This window comes from Artibeus jamaicensis, unplaced genomic scaffold (assembly GCF_021234435.1).
Source record: "Artibeus jamaicensis isolate MK-2021 breed Jamaican fruit bat unplaced genomic scaffold, CSHL_Jam_final scaffold_625, whole genome shotgun sequence".
NCBI classification, from domain to species: domain Eukaryota; kingdom Metazoa; phylum Chordata; class Mammalia; order Chiroptera; family Phyllostomidae; genus Artibeus; species Artibeus jamaicensis.
Genome location: NW_026522051.1, coordinates 2,671,721 through 2,690,779, shown reverse-complemented (window position 1 = coordinate 2,690,779; position 19,059 = coordinate 2,671,721). Strand labels below are relative to the sequence as shown.

At 56.8% G+C, this 19,059-nt stretch overlaps 1 protein-coding gene across 1 annotated transcript; it reads left to right on the top strand.

The window, feature by feature from the left end:
* Positions 1-568: 568 nt before the first annotated feature.
* Positions 569-16,844, top strand: SFT2D2 (SFT2 domain containing 2). The gene is made up of 8 exons (XM_037167471.2): positions 569-728; positions 5,302-5,388; positions 5,555-5,640; positions 7,577-7,658; positions 9,005-9,040; positions 9,127-9,185; positions 11,856-11,885; positions 13,578-16,844. Exons 1-8 carry the CDS (start codon positions 666-668, stop codon positions 13,615-13,617), a joined length of 483 nt encoding a protein of 160 aa, XP_037023366.2. The 5' UTR covers positions 569-665; the 3' UTR covers positions 13,618-16,844.
* The last annotated feature ends 2,215 nt before the right edge of the window (positions 16,845-19,059 follow it).

Here is a 19,059-nt window from a genome sequence, read left to right as displayed (position 1 = left end):
TCGCGGACGCTCTGGGGGAAGCTGTCTTTTGCTTTTCTGAGCGATTTGATCTGCAAGTTAGCTCTGTTGACCCTACCCAGCGAGTAGCCTACCCAATGAGCCTCTGTCCTGCGGATTAGGGGTTCTCTGGCATGGCCTCATCAGCACTGGGGTCCAGTTGGGGGTTGGTGAAAGGAACCGGCCACCTAGCATTCCTTCCCCAGCCCCTCACCCAAGTCCCAGCTGGTTACCAAGGTTACCAAGGTTTCCAAGGTATCACGCTCTCGGTGCACGTTCGCCGGGAAGTAGTGCCTCTCCTGCTCACGTTTTCACCAAGCCCGGTAGCCGGCACTGCCTCCAGGTGGCCGCCCGATTCCCAACAGCGTGGTCCTAGCCCACCGCCGCCGGACCGTGCGCGACTCCGCTCCTGGGGCCCCGGCTCTGCTAGTTGGGGACGCCGAGGAAATGAAGCAGGCTCTGGGACGACGACCCCACTCTCCCAGCGACTCCAGGCATCCGCGTCCAAAACCAGCCGGACAGTAGGGCGGGGCGGGGGTGGGCGCCTGCGCTGGCCACGGCCAGGTGGGCGGAAACCTGGGCGGGGCGCGCACCCGGAAGGGCCGCGAACAGAGCAGCGCAACAGGCGGCGGCCGGCGAGGGGCTGCGGCAGCGCGCACTGGCCCGGGATGGACAAACTGAAGAAAGTGCTGAGCGGCCAGGACACCGAGGACCGGGGCGGCCTGGCCGACGTGAGTGCCCCCCGCGCGGTCGTGGCGCGGGCTCGTAGGGGCCTGGAGGGCACGGGGCTGCTGGCTCCGGGAAGGAGCAGGACTTCTAGGATTTCCTGGGAAGCAGTTCTGCTCTTCCTTTTCTACCCCCAACCATTTTCCATCCCCGACCCGGCCCCACGCGGAGCCCCGCTCCCCTCTTTCCCTCTTTGGCGGCTCTCCCCTGGGACGGCCTGGGCTCTGGGCTTCAGCTGTCGCCGTCTGTTTACTTGAGTCCTGAGCCCCATCCCCCCCACCTCTCGGGGAAGGGCGGCGCTGTAGCGAAACCTAGGAACCCGGCTAGGGGAGGACGCATGCGGGGGAGGGGCGCCCTTGCTGGCCCGGGCAGGGGGCCAGTCGTGCGCTCGGGGGCTTTGGCCGTCTTCCAGCCCGGTGGAGTTGTGGGTGTGAGACTCACACCCGGCCCTAGCTCCTCTCCGTGTTGTGTAAGGTGCCTCCGCCGCGAAACCCTGGACTCCCGAGGGCGGGGCCGCATCCGGTTTCTCCGGGTACACGCGGATTCCTCGGATTCCCGGGATGTCCCTCTGCTGTTTGATTAGGTTTTTGGTCGAGTGGAACTCTGGGCACTGATCCCCTAGGCTGTAGAGCCCTACAGAATGTTTCCTCTCTTGGGAACTTTTTGCTTTTTTTTTTTCTTTCCGCATAACAAATGAACATCTCTTTACTTTTGGCATGTATGTCGTGCGCCTCAGTTTCCCCATCTTTCAACTAAAAACCCATTTTTGCTCTCAGTTTGGTCAGCATCTCCCGTGGTTTTCTCCCACGCCCCTATCGCTCACCTTGGGGTTGCTGACGTCACTGAGTTTTGTGTGATGCGGGTACCTCCATCCATCTGAAGTCTCAGCCTGCCAGCTTCACCTGGAAGTTACACTGTAGGAATGGAGTGTGGTAGGAATTGGGATTTGCTTTGTTTTATTTATTTTATTTCATTTCATTTTTATAAAGAGCTGCTATTACATCTGACACCCAGATCTTGACTTTAAAAATTTTTTTAATTTATCTTTAGAAGGGAAGGGAAGGGGAGAAGGAGAGAAATATCAATGTATGGTTGCTTCTGGTGCATCCCCTGCTGGGAACCGGCCCCTGCTGGGAACTGGCTGGCAACCCAGGCATGTGCCCTGATGGGGAATCGAACTGCGCTCTTTTGGTTCGCAGGCCTGTGTTCAATCCACTGAGCTACACCAGCCAGGGCTATTTATTTAATTTTTATATTTTATTGTCATTTCAAAACAGCTCTTTGGGTTCTATTCCATTTCTTGCCTTTATTAATTGGTCAGGGCTCAACGGTACTTTCCCAAGTCTGGGTTCTGGATTTCTGACTTCTGTTCCGAACTCTCAAGTGAAACTTCAGGTGGGAGGTGAAGAAAACTCAGGCAGCGACAGTCCTGCGCATCCAGAGCCCTGCACACTGTCATCTGGCTTCCCTAGTGGGACATTTTCTGTCCCTGAAGATGCTTGTGGGGCGTGTTGACAGTGGGTGATGCCACTGTTACAGGTTCAGAAAGGGATCCCGGAGCGGTGGGCAGTCCCTGGAGGGGGTGATGTAGCTCAGCAGGAAAACTGAACGCTGAGTTTGTTTTTACCTGAAGTGGTGCTGCTGCTTTGGACACAGTGAAGGGCTTCAGAGCATCGAAAGTCCAGGCGTGTGTTAAATGCAGCCCCAAGAGTAGGTGCTTCTCTCTGGTTCTGAAACACGGCTCTCAGGTTCCTCTTTCCCAGCTCCCAGTCCTGTTCACACGGTGATTGACCCGCACCTCCCACCCGAGCTCCTGGGACGCATTTCTGAACTGGCAGAATTCCTCTTCAGGGTTATTTTTGGCTTCGTTCTTAACGTGTTAGATCAGGGCCACCTGTGAAATGCGGGTCCTGACTTGGTGGGCTGACACTTCCTGCTTCCCATGGTTTTACGGCTGTCGGAACTGCAGGATTCGGTGGGGGGTAGGCGAGTTTCTGTCTTATGTGGCTTGTTGGACAGGTGGCTTTACGGTCTCTTCGAATTCAGTACCGTGTAAGCTGTCAGAAGTCACCGGAAGCAAGTACTTTTAAAACTTTCCTCCGTTTAATGCAAACAGTAGAAGGATGATGAGTGGTTCTGTTTCTCCTACGTAGGGAACCAGCCAGGTGATTATAAAAATTCGGTAGCCATGTGTAATCACAGGTAGCCTCACAACGAGTTTTCTGGTCCTTCATCCTCACAGCTACCCCTTCAGTCTGCAGGGTCCATGGACTTCTTTCTGAAAGTATGGGTTTCATGGTTTACAAAGGCCTGCCCGGACAAGGAAGGTGTGGATGGTCCCTGGTTGCACAGTGCAGGAAGGGGGCAGTATTTCTTTCTCAGCTTCTCCTCGTTACCTGCCGTTCCCGGAATAGTTCTTAGCTTTCCTTTTTTTGGCAACAGCCCCTCTCCTGTCCACAGTCCAGAGTCAAAGGGACCTTTGTGCCCCACTGCCAATCAGATAGCGAGCGAGCACGTCACCTCCAGGTTCTGCCCAGGAACCTGTTCTGGCCAGTCTAGTTTCCAAAAAGTGTGATAAGTGTTTGGCTTTCCCTGAGTCCGGTTAGAAGAAGGGGACCAGCAGCTTCCCCCGCCTGTGTTGTGACCCGGAACTCACAACCACGTACAGTGGAACAGCAATGGTGAAAAATCACCTACAAAAGTCAGCTCCCCCCGGTTTGCTAAACAGGGAGACACTGGGGTGGAATTCAGCCTGAGAGACTTGCAGAACCAACACATCACTTTCCTTCTGAAAGCGGAAAGCAGACCACTCCCTGTGGCCAAGTGATTTTGATCTTGGCGGGGGCTGGAGTCTCACTGTCCTGCTGTTGGGGCTGTTTAGTGCCATCAGGGCCGCCATCAACCGGAGTTTGATACTTCGGTTTATGGTTTATCTTCTTTAAGGAAAAAAAAAGGTTGAGTCTTTAAAAATACCCCTGTTGGTGCCCAGTAGTGCTCAGGTAGCAGATCCTGTCCAAGCCCATACCACGTTTCTCCCTGCACGCAGCCCGGTGTTTTCTTCCACCTTGGCAAGGTAAGTCCTCTGGTTCTCGCGTGAGTAGGAGGAGTTGTGGCTTTGGTTTGATTCTGTCTTTGGTGGGAGGCCAGATGGTCCGGCAGTGGGCGCCTGGCCTGGTGGGGTGGGCACCGGGGCAGCTGGATGGCAGAGCCTCGCCTGCTCACTTTGGAGGCGGGGCTTCCTGCCATGGTGCCAGATGGCCCGCTTCACTGGTGCTGCTGTCCCGTCCCCACTGCTTGTCACCAGCCCCAAGTGTGCCTTTCCGTGCAGGGTCCTGTGTTGCCACATGATCTTGTGGGTGCTGTGTGTGTGTGTCGGGGTTATTTCAGTCCCATGAGCCCACTTTCAATACGTGTGAATATATGGGGGGTGGGGAGAACCCCGTTTGATAACCTGCCCGAAACGCCTTTCTCCTGGGTGGAGGTGAGCAGTTCTGTAGCAGCGCCTGCCACACCTGGCGGAGCCGCTGGTCCTCCCTTCATGCTTCTGGTTTGACTGGTGTTTGGAGACAGGTCCTCCTTGGAAAACAAGTCCTGCGCTGGGAGCCCTCAAGGCTGAGGGAGTTGCCAGTCCGGTGACCCCAGCAGGCTCTGCCACCACCTACGTCCTCCATCAGCCCCTGGGAACGTGCTCGACAGCATTCACCACATTGCCAGGTGGCCGTGTGTGCGCCCCTGTGTGAAGGGACCCCGGCCTGGCCACCTGCCTCGGCTGCGGTGGGGGGCCCTTGGTCTCAGCTGCAGCTGCCTGTGCCCATCTGGAGCAGCCGTGGCCCTTACCTCAGGGGGACAGACACTTGGTGGCAGTCTTTGACATGCGGAGAAGCCTTGGGGGCTACTCACAGGCTCTCCTGTTTCAGCAGAGTTTTTTGGAAACTTTGGCTGCCTCTGAACTCTGGTCTTGGGAGAGGATAGTCCTGGTGGCAGAGCTTCAGGATGGCAGGGCAGTAACTGATTAACCGAGACCTGCCTCACACTCACGTGGTCCGGCTGCCGCCTGCCCGGAAGAACAGCACTACAGTAGTGAACGGCTCCGTGTGTGTCCTGAGGAGGGCCAGAGCCCGAGCCTCCCCCACCCCTACCCCCACCCTAGGTCTCAGACAGCAGCAGCTGCTGAAGCTTGGCCAGTGGGCATAGGGGACCGTGCCCAGGGGACACACCCCCATCTGCTGAGCCCCTGCCAGGCAGAGCTCACACCTTGCCCACGGTGGGCCTGGTCTGGCCCGGGCTGCTGCGAGGCTTGGCTGCTTGCGGGTCTGTGTCCTGCCTTCCAGTCTGTGAAGTGGGTGGGCTTGAGGCAGGGTGTCCACTGCGGGGGGGTTGTTAGTGCAGGACAGGAGACCCTCGGGAGCAGAAGGCACCGGGCGCCGTGACTCAGGAGGGCTCTCATAGCTCCGAGTGTGCAGGATTCTGTGCTCCCGCCTTCCTCTGAACAAAGTCACACACCGCTTCTGACCTGACCATAGCCCTGTGCATCCTTTCTCCCGGGGGAGATCTGCAACCTGTGTTCCAAAATTCCAGGTGACTGAGACGTCTTCATTAAGCTGGGACACCAGAATCAAAGGCTTCGCGGCGTGTTTTGTCACGGGAATTCTCTGCTCGCTGCTGGTAAGGCTTCTGTCCCCTCCTCCATCTTGCCCGTGTCACCCGCCTCCTTCCCTCTGTCACTGTTCGTGGGTAAGAGGGGAGGGAGGAGGCGGGTGGGGAGCGGAACAGGTGTCTGTGTGTCCCTGGTGGTGTGGCAGGGGGAGGACACCTCCGCTCTCTCTCGCAGGGTACGTTCCTGCTCTGGGTGCCGAGAAAGGGGCTGTACCTGTTTGCAGTATTTTACACCTTCGGTAACATCGCATCGATTGGGAGGTAACAGGTTTTAATCTACCCTTGGCCGGTTATTAGAGGGGGAAGTGGAAGTGGATGGTGGTTGGGGGGTGGGGAGGAGAGGGCCTCTGTAGCTTTAAGGCTTTGGAGAGAAAGAGTAGTCAAAATGCATCCTGTCCCCGTCCTGTCACCGCACAGTGTGTTTGTACCTGAAATGCCCAGGGAGACGGCAGGTGATGTCTCACCACTGAGGTGTCTGCAGGAGGGCACCTCGGCCCGGGGCAGTTGAACAGCACGGCCTTCTGCCTGCTCTGCTGGTACCGCTGCTGGAGACTGAGCCTGGGCTTTCAGGAGCCTCACTGGGTCGGCGGCTGCAAGGGGAAACCTGTTATTATTCAGTGGGAGGCCACGGCAGACCTGCTCCCCACGGCAGGGCACCCGCCCACCGCTGTGCTGCTGGCTGCGTAGACATCCCGGGCCGAGCCCGTGCCCTCCGACGCTTCAGCCACGCCTGTGTGCCGACGCCGCCAGTCTCAAGGCCTGGTGGTGCCTTCTTGCTGGCTCCTTCCTCTTTGTCCTCGTGGCTGTTGCCCCTCCCGTGGGGAGCCTTGATCATACCCTGCTGGGCTCTGAGCATTCAAAGACCAGTATGGTCGGGCTCCTGCCATGAGGGAGCTCACGGGTCCGCCCGGCAGACAGACGCAACCTGATAGCAGAGTAGGACGTGGAGGGAGAGGTGCTCAGGGGCGGCCGGCCTGGTCTGACCTGGCCTGGGGCCAGGGAGGGCTTCCTAGAGCCGGCGGCGTGGGCGCTGCTCTCAGCTCCGCCGATGGTGTCGCTCATCAGAACTGCTGCAGGGGTCCCCCATTCTTGTCCTCCTCCACTGCCCCCTACTGGCCGTTCATTACTGTCCCCGCTCAGCTTTTACTTAGGGACTCCCTGTCCCTCTCTGCAGGTGGGGCCTGGGCCCAGGCCCTTGAGATCAGCCCTTGCCCCCTTGCCCCTCCCGCTCGTGCCCAGTATAGCCCTGAGTGCCGAACCTCCTGCCTGTCCCAGACACCCTTGTGCCTCTGCCCAGGCCTCATTCTTGTGTGGAACGCCACCCCAGTGTCACCGGTGGTTGGCTTGTATTAAACCCTGGTTATACGAGGCAGCTGCTCAGCTGATTCTGCGTGAGCCCTTCTGGGATGAGTCAGGAAAGGACAGGAGGCTGGCCCCGGTGCTGTGGGCGCGAGGCCCCGCTCTGTCTCTCCTGCCTCCTCTCGGGTCCCGTTCACACAGGGCACACCAGGGAGGCCCTTCGGAGCTTTGGAACCCAGCAGTTGCGGGTTTGCGTGCCAGCGCCTTAAGCTCCCAGCTGTGTGGTCCTGGATACACCAGTTAGCCGTCTCAGCTTCATTTTTTCCACCCCCCAAATAAGTGTCATAACACCCGACTCACAGTAGTGGAGGGATGAAATGAGGTCCCATGTGTGGCGTTGAGCAGACTTGCAACAATTCAGAGCGGATGTTACCATGACTAGAGGTATCCTGTAGGAGGTTATGAAGGGAAATGAGATGCTCTGCTTTTTAACATAAACAGCCTAAGCCTGTAAGGTGTCTGAGTCTTGTTGGTTGGTTGGTTTCCACGGGGAAGGAGGAAGGGGGCACCCTCGGAGGAGGTGACGAATGTGGCCCTGGAACCAGACCCAGTGCACGTGCAGTCTCGTGCCACTGCTCACTGGTCAGGGGTCTGGTCGGGAACCCGCCCTCTGGGCTGCAGTCTCTCCGTCTGTGAGACGCGGGTGGTAAGTGTTCCTGTGACCGACCCCGTACATGTTGATGGGGGAAGCGAGAGCGATGCACCAGGGCCCTTCAGCGTAGCTCGAGGCAGAGTGAGAGCTTCTCGGCCATGAGTCGGTCACGCAGGGGGCGGTGGGGGCAGCTTGCGCCCAGAGTGGCCTGTTCCGGCCTCATGGCTGGTGCGTGTCTCCCCGCAGCACGGTCTTCCTCATGGGACCAATGAAGCAGCTGAAGAGGATGTTTGAGCCCACGCGTCTGATCGCGACCATCATGGTGCTGGTGAGTCTGCCTGCTGGCTGCGCTTCTGGGGCGTGTTTTCTTCTTGGACCTTTTTCCTTTCATCTTGACTGCTACCCAAAGCCCTGGGAGTGGGCTCCTAACAATGACCCCCCACTTTGGGTTTCCACGGGGTTAAGGAACTGCCAGGTCTATAAATCACCTCCAGAGGGCGCTGCTTGCCTAATCAGCCAAAATGACAGGGCAGTAAGCAAGCTGGACGCCCTCCTGGGGATGGTGAAGCGACCTGCATACAACTTAGAGACAATGACACAGAGACACAGGGCTCATCCTCTAAAGGGGGACTGTTGCCCCTCACCGTCCTGTGACTTTGGGGTCACACCTGTTCTCACCCATCTTCGCTGTGGCCCGTTGCCCCGTTTTCCGCTCTGACGATGGGGCCTTCAGTCTTATCTTCTCTCCCCATCCCATTACCCAGAATGCCCATCCTGTCTCTGGGCTGTTTGCTTCCACGTGGCTGTCAAAAGCGTTCCCAACCACATTCTCTAGCCTTTTGTTTAAATTACCGGTGTTGCAGCATTTGGAACGTGGGCAACATATTTTTACTTCAGTTCATGGACCTCTCATTTGGTCAGACAGGTAAGTTTTCTGAGGCCCTGTGCACGTTTGCTGTTTACTGTGTCCTTCAGAGCCTCGTGCACAGAGCCGAGCTCAGAGGACATACTTAGGACACACTGCTGGCGAAGGTACCGTCCGGGATGGGTGGAGACGACAGGCATGACGGACCCTGGAGAGCCTGCTGTTCTTGCTTGGTCGTGTGTGGGGACGGCCTGGACAGCGTCTTGTAGGAAGGACTCTCTAAGAAAGGACCTAGGGAGTGTCAGGTGACAAGGAAACCGATCTCTCACTCGCTGGGTGTGAGTGGCATCTCATGTGCACCTTTGTCCTCGTGCGGCTCCTTCTGCCCTGGGGCCCAGTGTTTGGCAGGGGCAGGGCACAGAGGTGCGTGTGGAACCTGCGTTACGATGTGTTGGGCAGAGAGACCGGTGCGCGGGGGTGGGCCGGAAAGGCGACGGTGTTGGCTGGGTAGAGATTTGGGGAAAATCTGAAAGTAGAAGAGGATCCTTCTCTTTTAACCCTACTCCAGTTCTTATTGGGCTAGTTTAGTTTCTCTGCGATTTAAATTTTTCTGCCAATCATGGGCGCTCAGGTGGGTGAAGTGCTCTGGAATGGGGGAGGCATTTGGCCGCTGTGGCTGCCACAGGATCCGATTACCGCAGCCTGCTAAGTATTGGTGTAAGTTTGCCGAGAACGGCAAGTCCCTACGGTGTTTCCCACGCTGTGGTCATCACCGTGTTAACTTACCAACATCTCCTTTCTCTCCGCAGCTGTGTTTTGCGCTCACCCTGTGTTCCGCCTTCTGGGTAAGTTGGGCTTTGAGTCGTCCTTCGCCCCGTTAGTTCTCACACTGGCCGCCTGCGTTCACGGCACCATGTCATTTCTGTTTCAGTGGCATAACAAGGGGCTTGCTCTCATCTTCTGCATCCTGCAGTCCTTGGCCCTGACGTGGTAAGTGTCCCTGTCTGCATCGATCTCTGACCGCTGCATTGATGGTGATCAAACCCCGGGGGCTGGGGGGGAGTCAGAAGCACAGGCGCCGTTCAGCTGAAGAATCTCAGTGGTGCGGGCGAGGCCAGGCTGCAGAGCGCAGCCTGTCGACTGGGCCCCTGTCAGTGGGTGGCGTGAGGGGCCGCGGGCGGCTTGGCCACTGCGGCGTTTTGCGGGGCTCACGGTTGATTCTGAGATGTTATTAATGGTACCGAACCACTCACATCCAGTAAGAACAAGGGTGACGAAGTCTGCGGGGGCAGGTAAAAGGAGGCTGTGGGCCAGAAAGCTGTCAAAGAGAAAGGAGAGTGGAAAGGAAGAGAATGAGGGATGGGGGACTCCTTACCTGAAGAACGGAGAGGGAATTGTGGGCAGGAGGCAAGGGGGCTGGAGACCACGTGGCTGTGGGATCGGCCTCTGTGAGGGAGGCCCATTGGCAGGACCAGGGGACCGCCACTCGAGGGCCACGTTCGGTGAAAGGGCTTCATTGTTTGACACCCAGGTGGGGCTGTGGGGTGTCAGTCCTTCCAAACTGGTCCGACTCCGTCGGGACGGTGGGCGTGGCACCTGTGGGATCTGTAGCTTCTGAGCCCTGTCTGTAGAATTGGGTTGGTCAAAAAGTCCGTTAGGTTTTTTCCATCAAGTACAAAACACATTTTTGAAAAAGATTTTATTAGTTTTAGAGAGAGGAAGGGAAGGAGAAAGAAAGAGAAACATCAGTGTGTGATTCCCTCTCACACACCCCCTACTGGGGACCAGGCCTGCAGTCCAGGCATGTGCCCTGACTGGGAATTGAACCGGTGACTCTTTGGTTCACAGGCCGGTGCCCAATCCACTGAGCCACACCAGCCAGGGCAAAAGCACACGCACACATATTTTAAATTATTTTCACCAATAATCGTATTGATTTGGGTATGTTGAGTATGTCGGCTCTCTCCCGCTACCGGCTTCTGAGGGCAGAGGCCGGGGGGATGCTCAACACTTTCCAGTGTATGAGACGGCCCACAGCCGAGCATCGTTTGGCCAGATGTCAGCAGGACCAAGAAACTCTGCAAACCACTTCTGACACTCGCCATGCGTCACAGCAGGTCTCCACACACTGTACAAACCTTTTTTCTTAAATTTCAGTTGTGTTTTTACCTTCCTTGAAATAGTAAAGTATAATACGCCAAAAGTGTGTGTTTCCTGCCATCTTCAATATTAATACGGCTACACAATAGTCCACCAATTTCGGAAGTTTTTAAAAACACGCTGATAGGACAGCTGTCACAGCACAGTGCAACAAAATTGCTTTGAGTGAAGTTGATCACTGAGCTACATCCTGTATTCAGACTTTTCGGCCAACCCAGTTCTTTGGAAGTTTATGCATGACGTTTGCCAGATGGTTTCAGGGTGGATGTGACTGATCTGCTTTGGAAAAAACCGTCTGTTGCAGAGAAAAGAGGATTGTGGGAATTTTTAAAAAGAAATTATTTATTTATTTTTAGAGAGAGAGGAAGGAAGGGAGAAGAGAGAGAAACAGCAATGTGTGGTTGCCTCTCATGCCCCCCCACTGGGGACCGGGCCTGAAACCCAGGCATGTGCCCCGACTGGGAATCGAACCGGTGACCCTTTGGTTCACAGCCCAAGCTCAGTCCACTGAGCTGTACCAGCCGGGGTGGACTGTCTAGTGTCCAAGGATCAGTTATACTCCTCTGCTAGAAACGGATCTGGAGACTGCGAGCTTAGCACACACCCTCCCAGTGGCAGTTGGGACTGTTGAATAGCTGTGCTTTCACAGTGTTGGCCTTTGGGGATTGGCTGAGCTCGCAGGTGGGTGAACCTGGCGAGTGTCAGCAGGGAGGAGAGGGGAGGCCCGGTTTTAATGTGGCGTGTGCCGTGGTGGCAGGGTCTGCAAGAGCCTGGCGTGGCTGCTTACGTGTGTATTTTCATTTCCTGGGGGCAGAAATTTGTGCCCATGTACTCATGGCTGCCTTTGCTTGTGTGATCGCCTCCCCCCACATCTACAGGGACATGATCCAAGACCCCGTGGATGCCTGAAACCGTCCCGCCTGACCGATGCCCCAGGCTGGTCCCGAGGGTGGTGGGCGGCCTCCTCCCTGCCCGGCTCCCGCTGGGGCCGCTGAGAGAGCCTTGGACCCGGGTTCCTGAAGAGTCAAAGCTTGATTGTACTTTCATCCATAGGGTGGCTGGCGACTGGGGTTTTATGGTCTTCCGTTTTCTGTTTTTTTTGAAAATTAACTGGAGTAGAGCAGACAGTTTGTCCCAATGGGGAGAGGCTGTGTTCTGTTAAGGACTTGTGCATGTCAATGTCAGAGGACAGCTGGCCTGGGGCTGTCCGCCGTTCTCAGGACACGGCTTCTGCGCCGATCTGCCCGTTGCAGGTGATGCTCCTTCCCACAGATGACACTCTCCCTGCCCTGGGGCCCGGGGACCTGTGCACACGTATGAGTGCGCCCTGCCCGAGGGGCGAGGGCCCCGGGGACCTGTGCACACGTATGTGTGCGCCCTGCCCCGAGGGGCGAGGGCCCCGGGAGTCACTGCAGACGCTCTGGCGGCTCAGGCGCCCGTTCCACCGCGTTCATTCGCGCCCTCCATGTGATCTGATCTTCTGTGTGTTTCTCCTTGCAGGTACAGCCTTTCCTTCATACCATTTGCGAGGTAAGACCGACCGCATGTAGGGCCGTGGTGTCTGTCTCTTGGGGACGGCCCGTGTCTGCTAAGGGCCTGTGGGTTTGGAATGTTGGCAGAGACTGCCTGTTGTTTCACCTTTGCTGCGGGCCTTTGAGACAGACAGGCAGGTGGCACGCACCTGGTTAGTGAGCTACGGTCGTCTCCCCGCACCCCACCCCTCCCCCGCGCCATCACACACCAGCGATGGGCGCTGACCCAGGCCCACTCGGTCCTGCTGCCGGCAGCCGCCTGCTGGGACCTGCAGTGGGTAGACGCACATTCCTGCCCTTTGCACCTGTGCCCTGGAGGAGGTCTTCTCAGAGGCGGATCCATTCAACGTCACTGAGCACAGGGTGGCGGGATCCCAGCCCGGGCTTGTTTTCCAGCAGCATTCTGAGGATGGGAACGTTTTATAAAGGGGAAGCAAGCAGGGGCAGGGTCTCCCAGTGAGCAGTGGCCTTGGGCGGCGTATGGGACCCCTCTGGCGCAGAGGCCTCGCTGACGGCTGCCCTGGGCTGGCCCCTCCAGCCCTCAGTTCTGACCCTGCATGTCCCCTGAAGTGAGCACGTTTGGTGATCTTGCCTCCGACTCTGTTCTGACGTCACCGTCTAATTTCCATTCTCATTAACGCAGTAGAAGCTTTTCCTAAACGTTGAGAACGTGGAAACCGGTGCTGAGTGGAGGAGGAGGGGCAGGCCTGTGTCCGCCCGCCCATGTTGTTGCTGGTGGGGGTTGGAAGATCTGGGGGTGATTTGCTGGACGAGAACCTGAAAAAGCCCATCTCAATCGCGGCTGCTGAGTGGCTTTGCGAAGGGGCCCTCGCTGTCAGATCTCCTGACGGGTGCTGTGTACTGTGGGCGTTCAGGAGGGATCTCACTTGGCCATGAAAGCCCTTCTCGCTCAGAACACCTCCTGGGAGGGACCACAGGGTGGGACGTGCCTTAAGAAACGTTTTAGAATTACCTTGACGTTAAAGCATAGTTGCCTGCTCATGTGGGTGCCCCTCACTTGCGGGCCCCTCCCCTCAGGGGGCCCCCCGAGCCCTCTGCACAGGGCAGCCGGGAGCGGGGAGCAGAGCGGGGGTGAGGGCACAGTCCACGCGCTGCCGGAGGAGAACAGCGGTTCTGGGAGCGCCCAGCTTCCCTGTGCACGCTCCCCACTGGTTCCCAAGAGCCAGTGCCTGGGTGGGGCTACACGGCCCCTTGGGCTCTGAGCTGTAGCGAGGTCCCTGTGCTCGGGAGCTCCTGGAAGATGTCCCTCAGGATGTTCCTGCTCCTGCTGCTCGCTGACAGAAAGTCCCCAGGGGGCCGTTTTCACTTAACGCATTGAGTGCGGTCTGTGGTTCTGGTCGCTAGAAAGTGCACCGTCCTGGCCCATTTCCTGGTCTCTGGCCGTCTCTACTTTTTCAACTTCTCCTTTGGGTATCGCGCATCCGCGGCCACTACTTTGTACCATCCACACTACTAGCCTGTCGGGCGGGTGGGGACATGCCCTTGTACAGATGAGACATTGGCCACTCAGACAAGACGGGTGACCTGCCTGGGGCCTGGCCCCACAGTTGGGGTGCTCTCTTTTCTGCAGCGTGCCCCTTTGGGTGCCGGGAAATCTGCAGGGGGGTCTTGACCCCTTCAGGAGCCTGGGGTGACAATCTCCTGTTTACCCTTGTGTTTTTCCCCCTAGGGACGCCGTGAAGAAGTGTTTCGCTGCGTGTCTTACATAGCACGTGGCCAGCTCTTGCGAAGCTTTGGACGGAAGCCGACGGACACTTTTGTAAATATCTTCTAACTCTCTGGCTCACAGGCCTGTGCCTTTTCTCTGGTCACAGTGGGTCTGGGTGACCCAAACATTTGCTTTTGGAGGCAGCAGCGTGTCCCCAGTCCCAGATGTCTTATAGCACAACAGGAGGGGCGGTTCTGTATCCTCCGGAGAGGCATCAGCCTCATCAGCCCCTTCCTTGGTGGGTGTGGTTCCCCAAATTCTCATAAATAAAAACCGCATTAAGCAACAGACAAGCCTTGGGAGCCAGGGATCGTCAGGTGGTGAGCCCCTGGTGGCGGGGGCACAGCAGTAAGGGACAGCGTTTGGGGGCCCACGGGACTTTGTAGACTTGTCCCTCAGCTTGGAGACTGGCCTGTGCCCCACACAGTGTGGACACGCTATTCCCTGGGTCAGGGGCCAGGGACTCAGCCCCCCCTGACTGCTATGCCAGCCCACAGAGCAGGCTGTTGGGGACACGAACGGGGCACTGGGTGATAAAAGGTGCTGCTGACTCTGCACCTCGGCCTGTGCAGGTCCCCCGGCTGTGGGACGGGTTTGTGACGGTGGCGCCCGCTCTTTCTCTGGGGTGTTTCTGTCCTGCTTTCCTCGTGATGTCTGGGAACTAGCTTGAGAGAGATCAAGGCGGCAAAGAAAGTGCTGCTTTTCCTTTTGGACAAGCGCCAACAGGAGGTGACAGTTTTTGCTGTTCTCTGCTGTATTTTTTTCCCTCACTGTTTATAAATGGTCAGTTATGTTTCCTGTCTCCTGAAGTGGGGCCGGTGTTGGGGAGGGAAGGCAGAGCCTTGCTTTGGGGTCAGCAGGGTGCAGGCGCCCCGCCCCTTGACCTTTAAGTAGGTTCCGAGTTGGCACTTGAGTCCCCGAGGGACACACTGGGAGAGATGACACTGTGGGCCGCGGAACCACAGACGAAGGGCTTTGTGTCCCCGACCTTGTTCTCACGGGCCTCATGAGGAAGCAGGGCTGTCCCTCCATGCGCTGGTGGGAATTGAGGCTCGGGGCGGTTGCCACATGTGCCCGAAGCCACAGTGGGTGGCAGAGCTGGGCCCAGAGCCTGGTGCCCCGGCTTCCGTCTCTCTTGTGACCCTGTGTGTCCCCGTGTGGCTCCAGGACACCCGCTGGAGCTGCGTCCCTGTTTTCACCAGCCAGGCTGTGACTCGGCCCCTGCAGAGTCTCCTGCCCTGTCTCCCCGTGGGCAGCGTCCCGGGCCGGTGGCGTCTCCGTTGGTCTCTGCATGTCATAGCTCTTGCCTGACCTCCAAGTGACCTGTCTTGGCCGCCGGACCTCTGGGCTTGCGGCAGCCCCAGAACCACCCTGCGGCGAGGTCTCCCTGCGGTGCCTTTTTGTCCTTCACCAGCCCCGGCTGCCCCCAGGCTCTGGCTCCGGGAGCCTCCACACTGACGGCAGTGGCCGTGCTGGACCGCGCCCCCTGTGCACAGAGCCCTCAGACCGTCCAGCCTTCCCCTCTGACTGGGGAGGAAGGAGCAAGCCCACGGGGCCCTTTGCGGGCGGCTGAGGTCCCGCACCTGCCTTCGGCCAGGGCGGGAGACAGGGCGCCGCCCTCCCTGGCGTCTGTGGGTTCTTCCCCACCCGGTGTCTCTTGAAGACAGTGCAGCTCCCCAGTGGGCTCCGAGCTGCCTTTTAGGATGTCACCAGTGTGCACCCCACAGCGGCAGAGAGCGTGGGCTTGGATGTCAAACGTGGGTGCTAGTTGTGGCTGTCACGTACTAGTGTGGTGTTGGACAAGACACGTACCCTCTGGTCCTCAGATTGCTCATCTGGTTGAAAAGGGGACAGGGCAGCCCTGCCGGTTGTTGGCAGGACACAGGCGGGGTGCGTGCTGAGAGTTAGTGCACGGCCCAGCACAGGAGAGTGACATCTCAGTGAGTGGTGGGTGACGTCACTCAGTCTGGGAATAGCCGGTGACTGTGGAAGGTGACCGGGTGAATTTTGTCTCTGCCCATCGATTCATCCGGAACAAAGCCCGTGCCGTGTGCAGCCTCACGCGGCGTTGGCAGTAACTCTGGGCTGGTGGTCTTGCCTCCTCACGATCTGTCCCGGGGCCGGCTCCTCAGTGTGGCTGTGCCCCCGGTCTCCGCTGCCCACCCCCGCTGTGGCTGCTCCTCTCTGGGCAGGGCAAAACCGTCCCCAGCTGAGTGTGTTCACGGGGGCTTCCATCAGTCCCTGGCGGGGCCACCTTGTGGACTACTTCCCTGTGCGCCACCTCCCACCGTAGGCAGCGCAGGGAGCGAGAACCAAGGGCACAACGCATCTGAGTGAGGGGTTGTGGGGACCCATCGGAAACCAGCGAAGAAGTGGGTCCTACCTTGAAAAGAGGCTGTGGGCTGCTGGCTCGGCTGCTTCCTGTGTTGGTGGCTCATGTTGCTGCCTGAGCGATGAGACCTGGTGGAATGAGCTAGTCTCAGCGCTGCGGCTGGGGATCCCTTTGGGGGCGGGGTGCAGCCTGGGCCGGCCTGCCTCTGCCCCTCGAAACCGCTGTCCAGGGTCAGCCGCAGGCACAGACTCCCGAACGCTCAGCGTGTCCTCGGGCTTCGCCGTCAGCAAATTAACAGCAGGGTTCAGGCTTTCAGAGCTGCTGTGCGAGGTGTGGGGTACAGTTTATTTTAAAATCTAAGATTTTTTCGATGTTTAAGATGGGCAGTAGTTCCTTGGCAGGTAGCATTTTTTATAAATGCAGATTTCTGCCTCTGTCCCTCGGTGTGATTGCTTGACTCAGCCACTCTGAACAAGGAAAGGAAACCCAAAAGTCCTGATGGTGAAGCTGGGGTGGGACACGGGCTTCCCCGTGGGGGGCTTTTATGCCTTCAGAACATTGTGTCTGTTCTACCCTGATGGGCTCTTAAAACACTTTGTTATAACATGAGTCACTTTTTATAATTGTAGACAGTCAACAATTTTGAATGCTGCTGGTTGCATAACTGAATTTTTTTCTATCGAAAATATGTCTGTGCGTGCTGCTTTTCCTCCCTTGAGACTGTTTCGTACAACAAAGATTGTGCTTTTTACTAGCTCGTTTCAAAGAGAAAGAATATTGCTGATAATTAAGCTATTTTCCCCCAAAACATCACAAAACACTTGTTTTTTTGCTTTGCTTTCCCCTTTAATAAATGACCGCATCACGATCTTTAATAAAGCCAGTGTCCTCCCTTCCTCGTGTTTGTCTTACTGGGGACCGCCACCCCAAATGCAGTGTGTGGCCAGCAGGAAAGCCTGTGTCTTCAGTGTGAGTCCTCTGTGGTCTTCCCTGTGGGCGCTCACCGGTGTTTTCTGAGCAGAGGACTTGGGGCAGGGGTGTCAGACTCGTTTTCCCTTTAAAGGGCTGACTGTAATTTCAACTCCTTGACTGTCAAGGAGCAGTCACAGTTATGCAGTCCCCCAAATTACCTTGGCCCTTTGAAGGCAGCCGCAAGGCCGATGTGTCCCTGGGGGAAATGAGCTGGATGCCCCCGATCTAGGGGTTAATGAAAGGTAAGACATTTCAAGTGTGTTTTGGGGATATGCCTGCATACCTGGCTTGTTGGGTCACTGCGTAAACAGGGATTGTTAGATTAATTAACATAAAGTTGATCATTTAAAAAAAATACTTTTCATGGCTGTAGGATTTGTAGTTGCATTCCTTTATTGCAGATACTGGCTCTTCAGGTCTCTTTATTTTATTTAGTCCAGCTTGAGGTTTGTGAATTTTGTTGAACGTTGCAAAGAATACTTAATTAAGGAGATTTGGACAGAAATTTAACAAAAGAAGATATGTGAATGGCCAACGAACACATCTGATACTGTGATTGTGTGAAGATGAAAAACCAGGTAAAACTCTATTCTACACTTAAAGGTACATGCGTAGGTGGTAAAACCGTTAATGACCAGCAAGTCATTTTTATGTTCTATAGCTGTGTGGAGGTCAAGAGTCATTTAACTGACACCCTGGTGGACAGTCCCAGTCCTGTTCCTCCCCAAGTGCTGTTCCTTCTTGTCGCTGCCAGAGACTTAAGCGAAAATTTGGGATGACATTATCATAGACACTTGGAAACTTGAGGCAGAATTCATTTGGGTGACGTGTCTAGCGCAAAACCACAGTTGATTGGGGTCAGGCGAGCGGTTGCCGGCGGCTGTGTGCCGGCTGACCTTCCGGACACAGGCAGGATGGGCCCTCCGCAGGGGAGGTGTCTGACGAGGCTCTTGCGACATTGGGCTGGAACTGACCCCCTAGCTGCTAATGAAAGAGTAATCCTCCCTAAATTGCCCCGAAGCTAGTAATCCCCTGGCTGCAGGTCCGCGATTAGACAAGAAAGGCAGAGCAGCTGTCTTTTTGTTCAGTTTAATTATGACCAGGTACCTGGGTGAGTGTTCATTTCCTGGCGGCACTGGAGGTGGGGGAACAGGTGTCAGGTTGCCGCAGGGACTCGATGTGCAGACTCGGAATCCGCCCAGTGTGTGCCGGGAGCTCGGGTTGCGAGGCTTTCCATTTCTGCCCTTTGCATCCCAGACACACCTTAATTAATACCCCCCACCTGCCCCCAGGTCGAACGCAGCAGGGCAGCTGCTGGACCTGCAAGGTAAAACTTCACCAGGTCGTCAGGCAAAGAACATTGAGTCCCCTCACCCCTGCAGCAGTGGTCAAGGCCAGAGGTCAAGGCGGAGGTCGCAGAGCTGGGCATCGATTCTCCCCAGTTCTGGATATTCAGGGCGCCGAGCAGGGGGTTCTGAGCCTGTGAGCTGGGAATAAATGCCTCTGCTCGTGGTAAGCATGGAGGCCCTTCCTCCTGATGCTTCTCTGTGTCCTCCGTCCTGGAGGAGTGGTCCCACCGCCGGTCCTGTCCTCCGGCAGATCCTGGAGCATCATCGACAGGCCCCCTACCCTAACAGCCACGTCCAGGGTGACCTGTCCCCGTGGATCCTACCTTCGGAAGAGCTCTCCCGGCTGCTGCGCCCTCTGCCTCCCCACGGCACTGCCTCGCTGGCCTCTCCGACCTGCCCTGCCCCTAAAACGCCTGTCCCATCAGTGACGCGCTCGCTCCGATCACCCACTGCAGTTGGGGCCAAACGCCGGTCCTCTTCCCACTAGCTGTGTGTTCACACTTCCCTACTGCTTCATTCGTACTCAAACTTACATATTTCTCTGGTTGTACTTTTTCCTTGTCCCAAGACGTTCCGTTCTGGGAGACACAGGTTTCACACACAAGCTCCACTTCTGGGGTGTAAATGTTACTGTCACGGTGTTGGTCCCTGTGCCGATCAGCCGGGTTTACTTGTGGGAAATAAACCAAATGTCCAATCCTGTTCAGTTTCCTCTGGTCCCATATCCCGTGTGGGCTGAACTCCTCTCTTATTCAACACTCAGTGTTTTTATGCCTCTTCTTGGAATATT

Coding starts and splice junctions, on each gene's coding strand:
- SFT2D2 (XM_037167471.2), top strand. CDS start 666: ATGGACAAACTGAAGAAAGTGCTGAGCGGCCAGGACACCGAGGACCGG. Junction 9,041..9,126: donor CCCTGTGTTCCGCCTTCTGG/GTAAGTTGGGCT, acceptor TTTCTGTTTCAG/TGGCATAACAAGGGGCTTGC. Junction 11,886..13,577: donor TCCTTCATACCATTTGCGAG/GTAAGACCGACC, acceptor TTTTCCCCCTAG/GGACGCCGTGAAGAAGTGTT.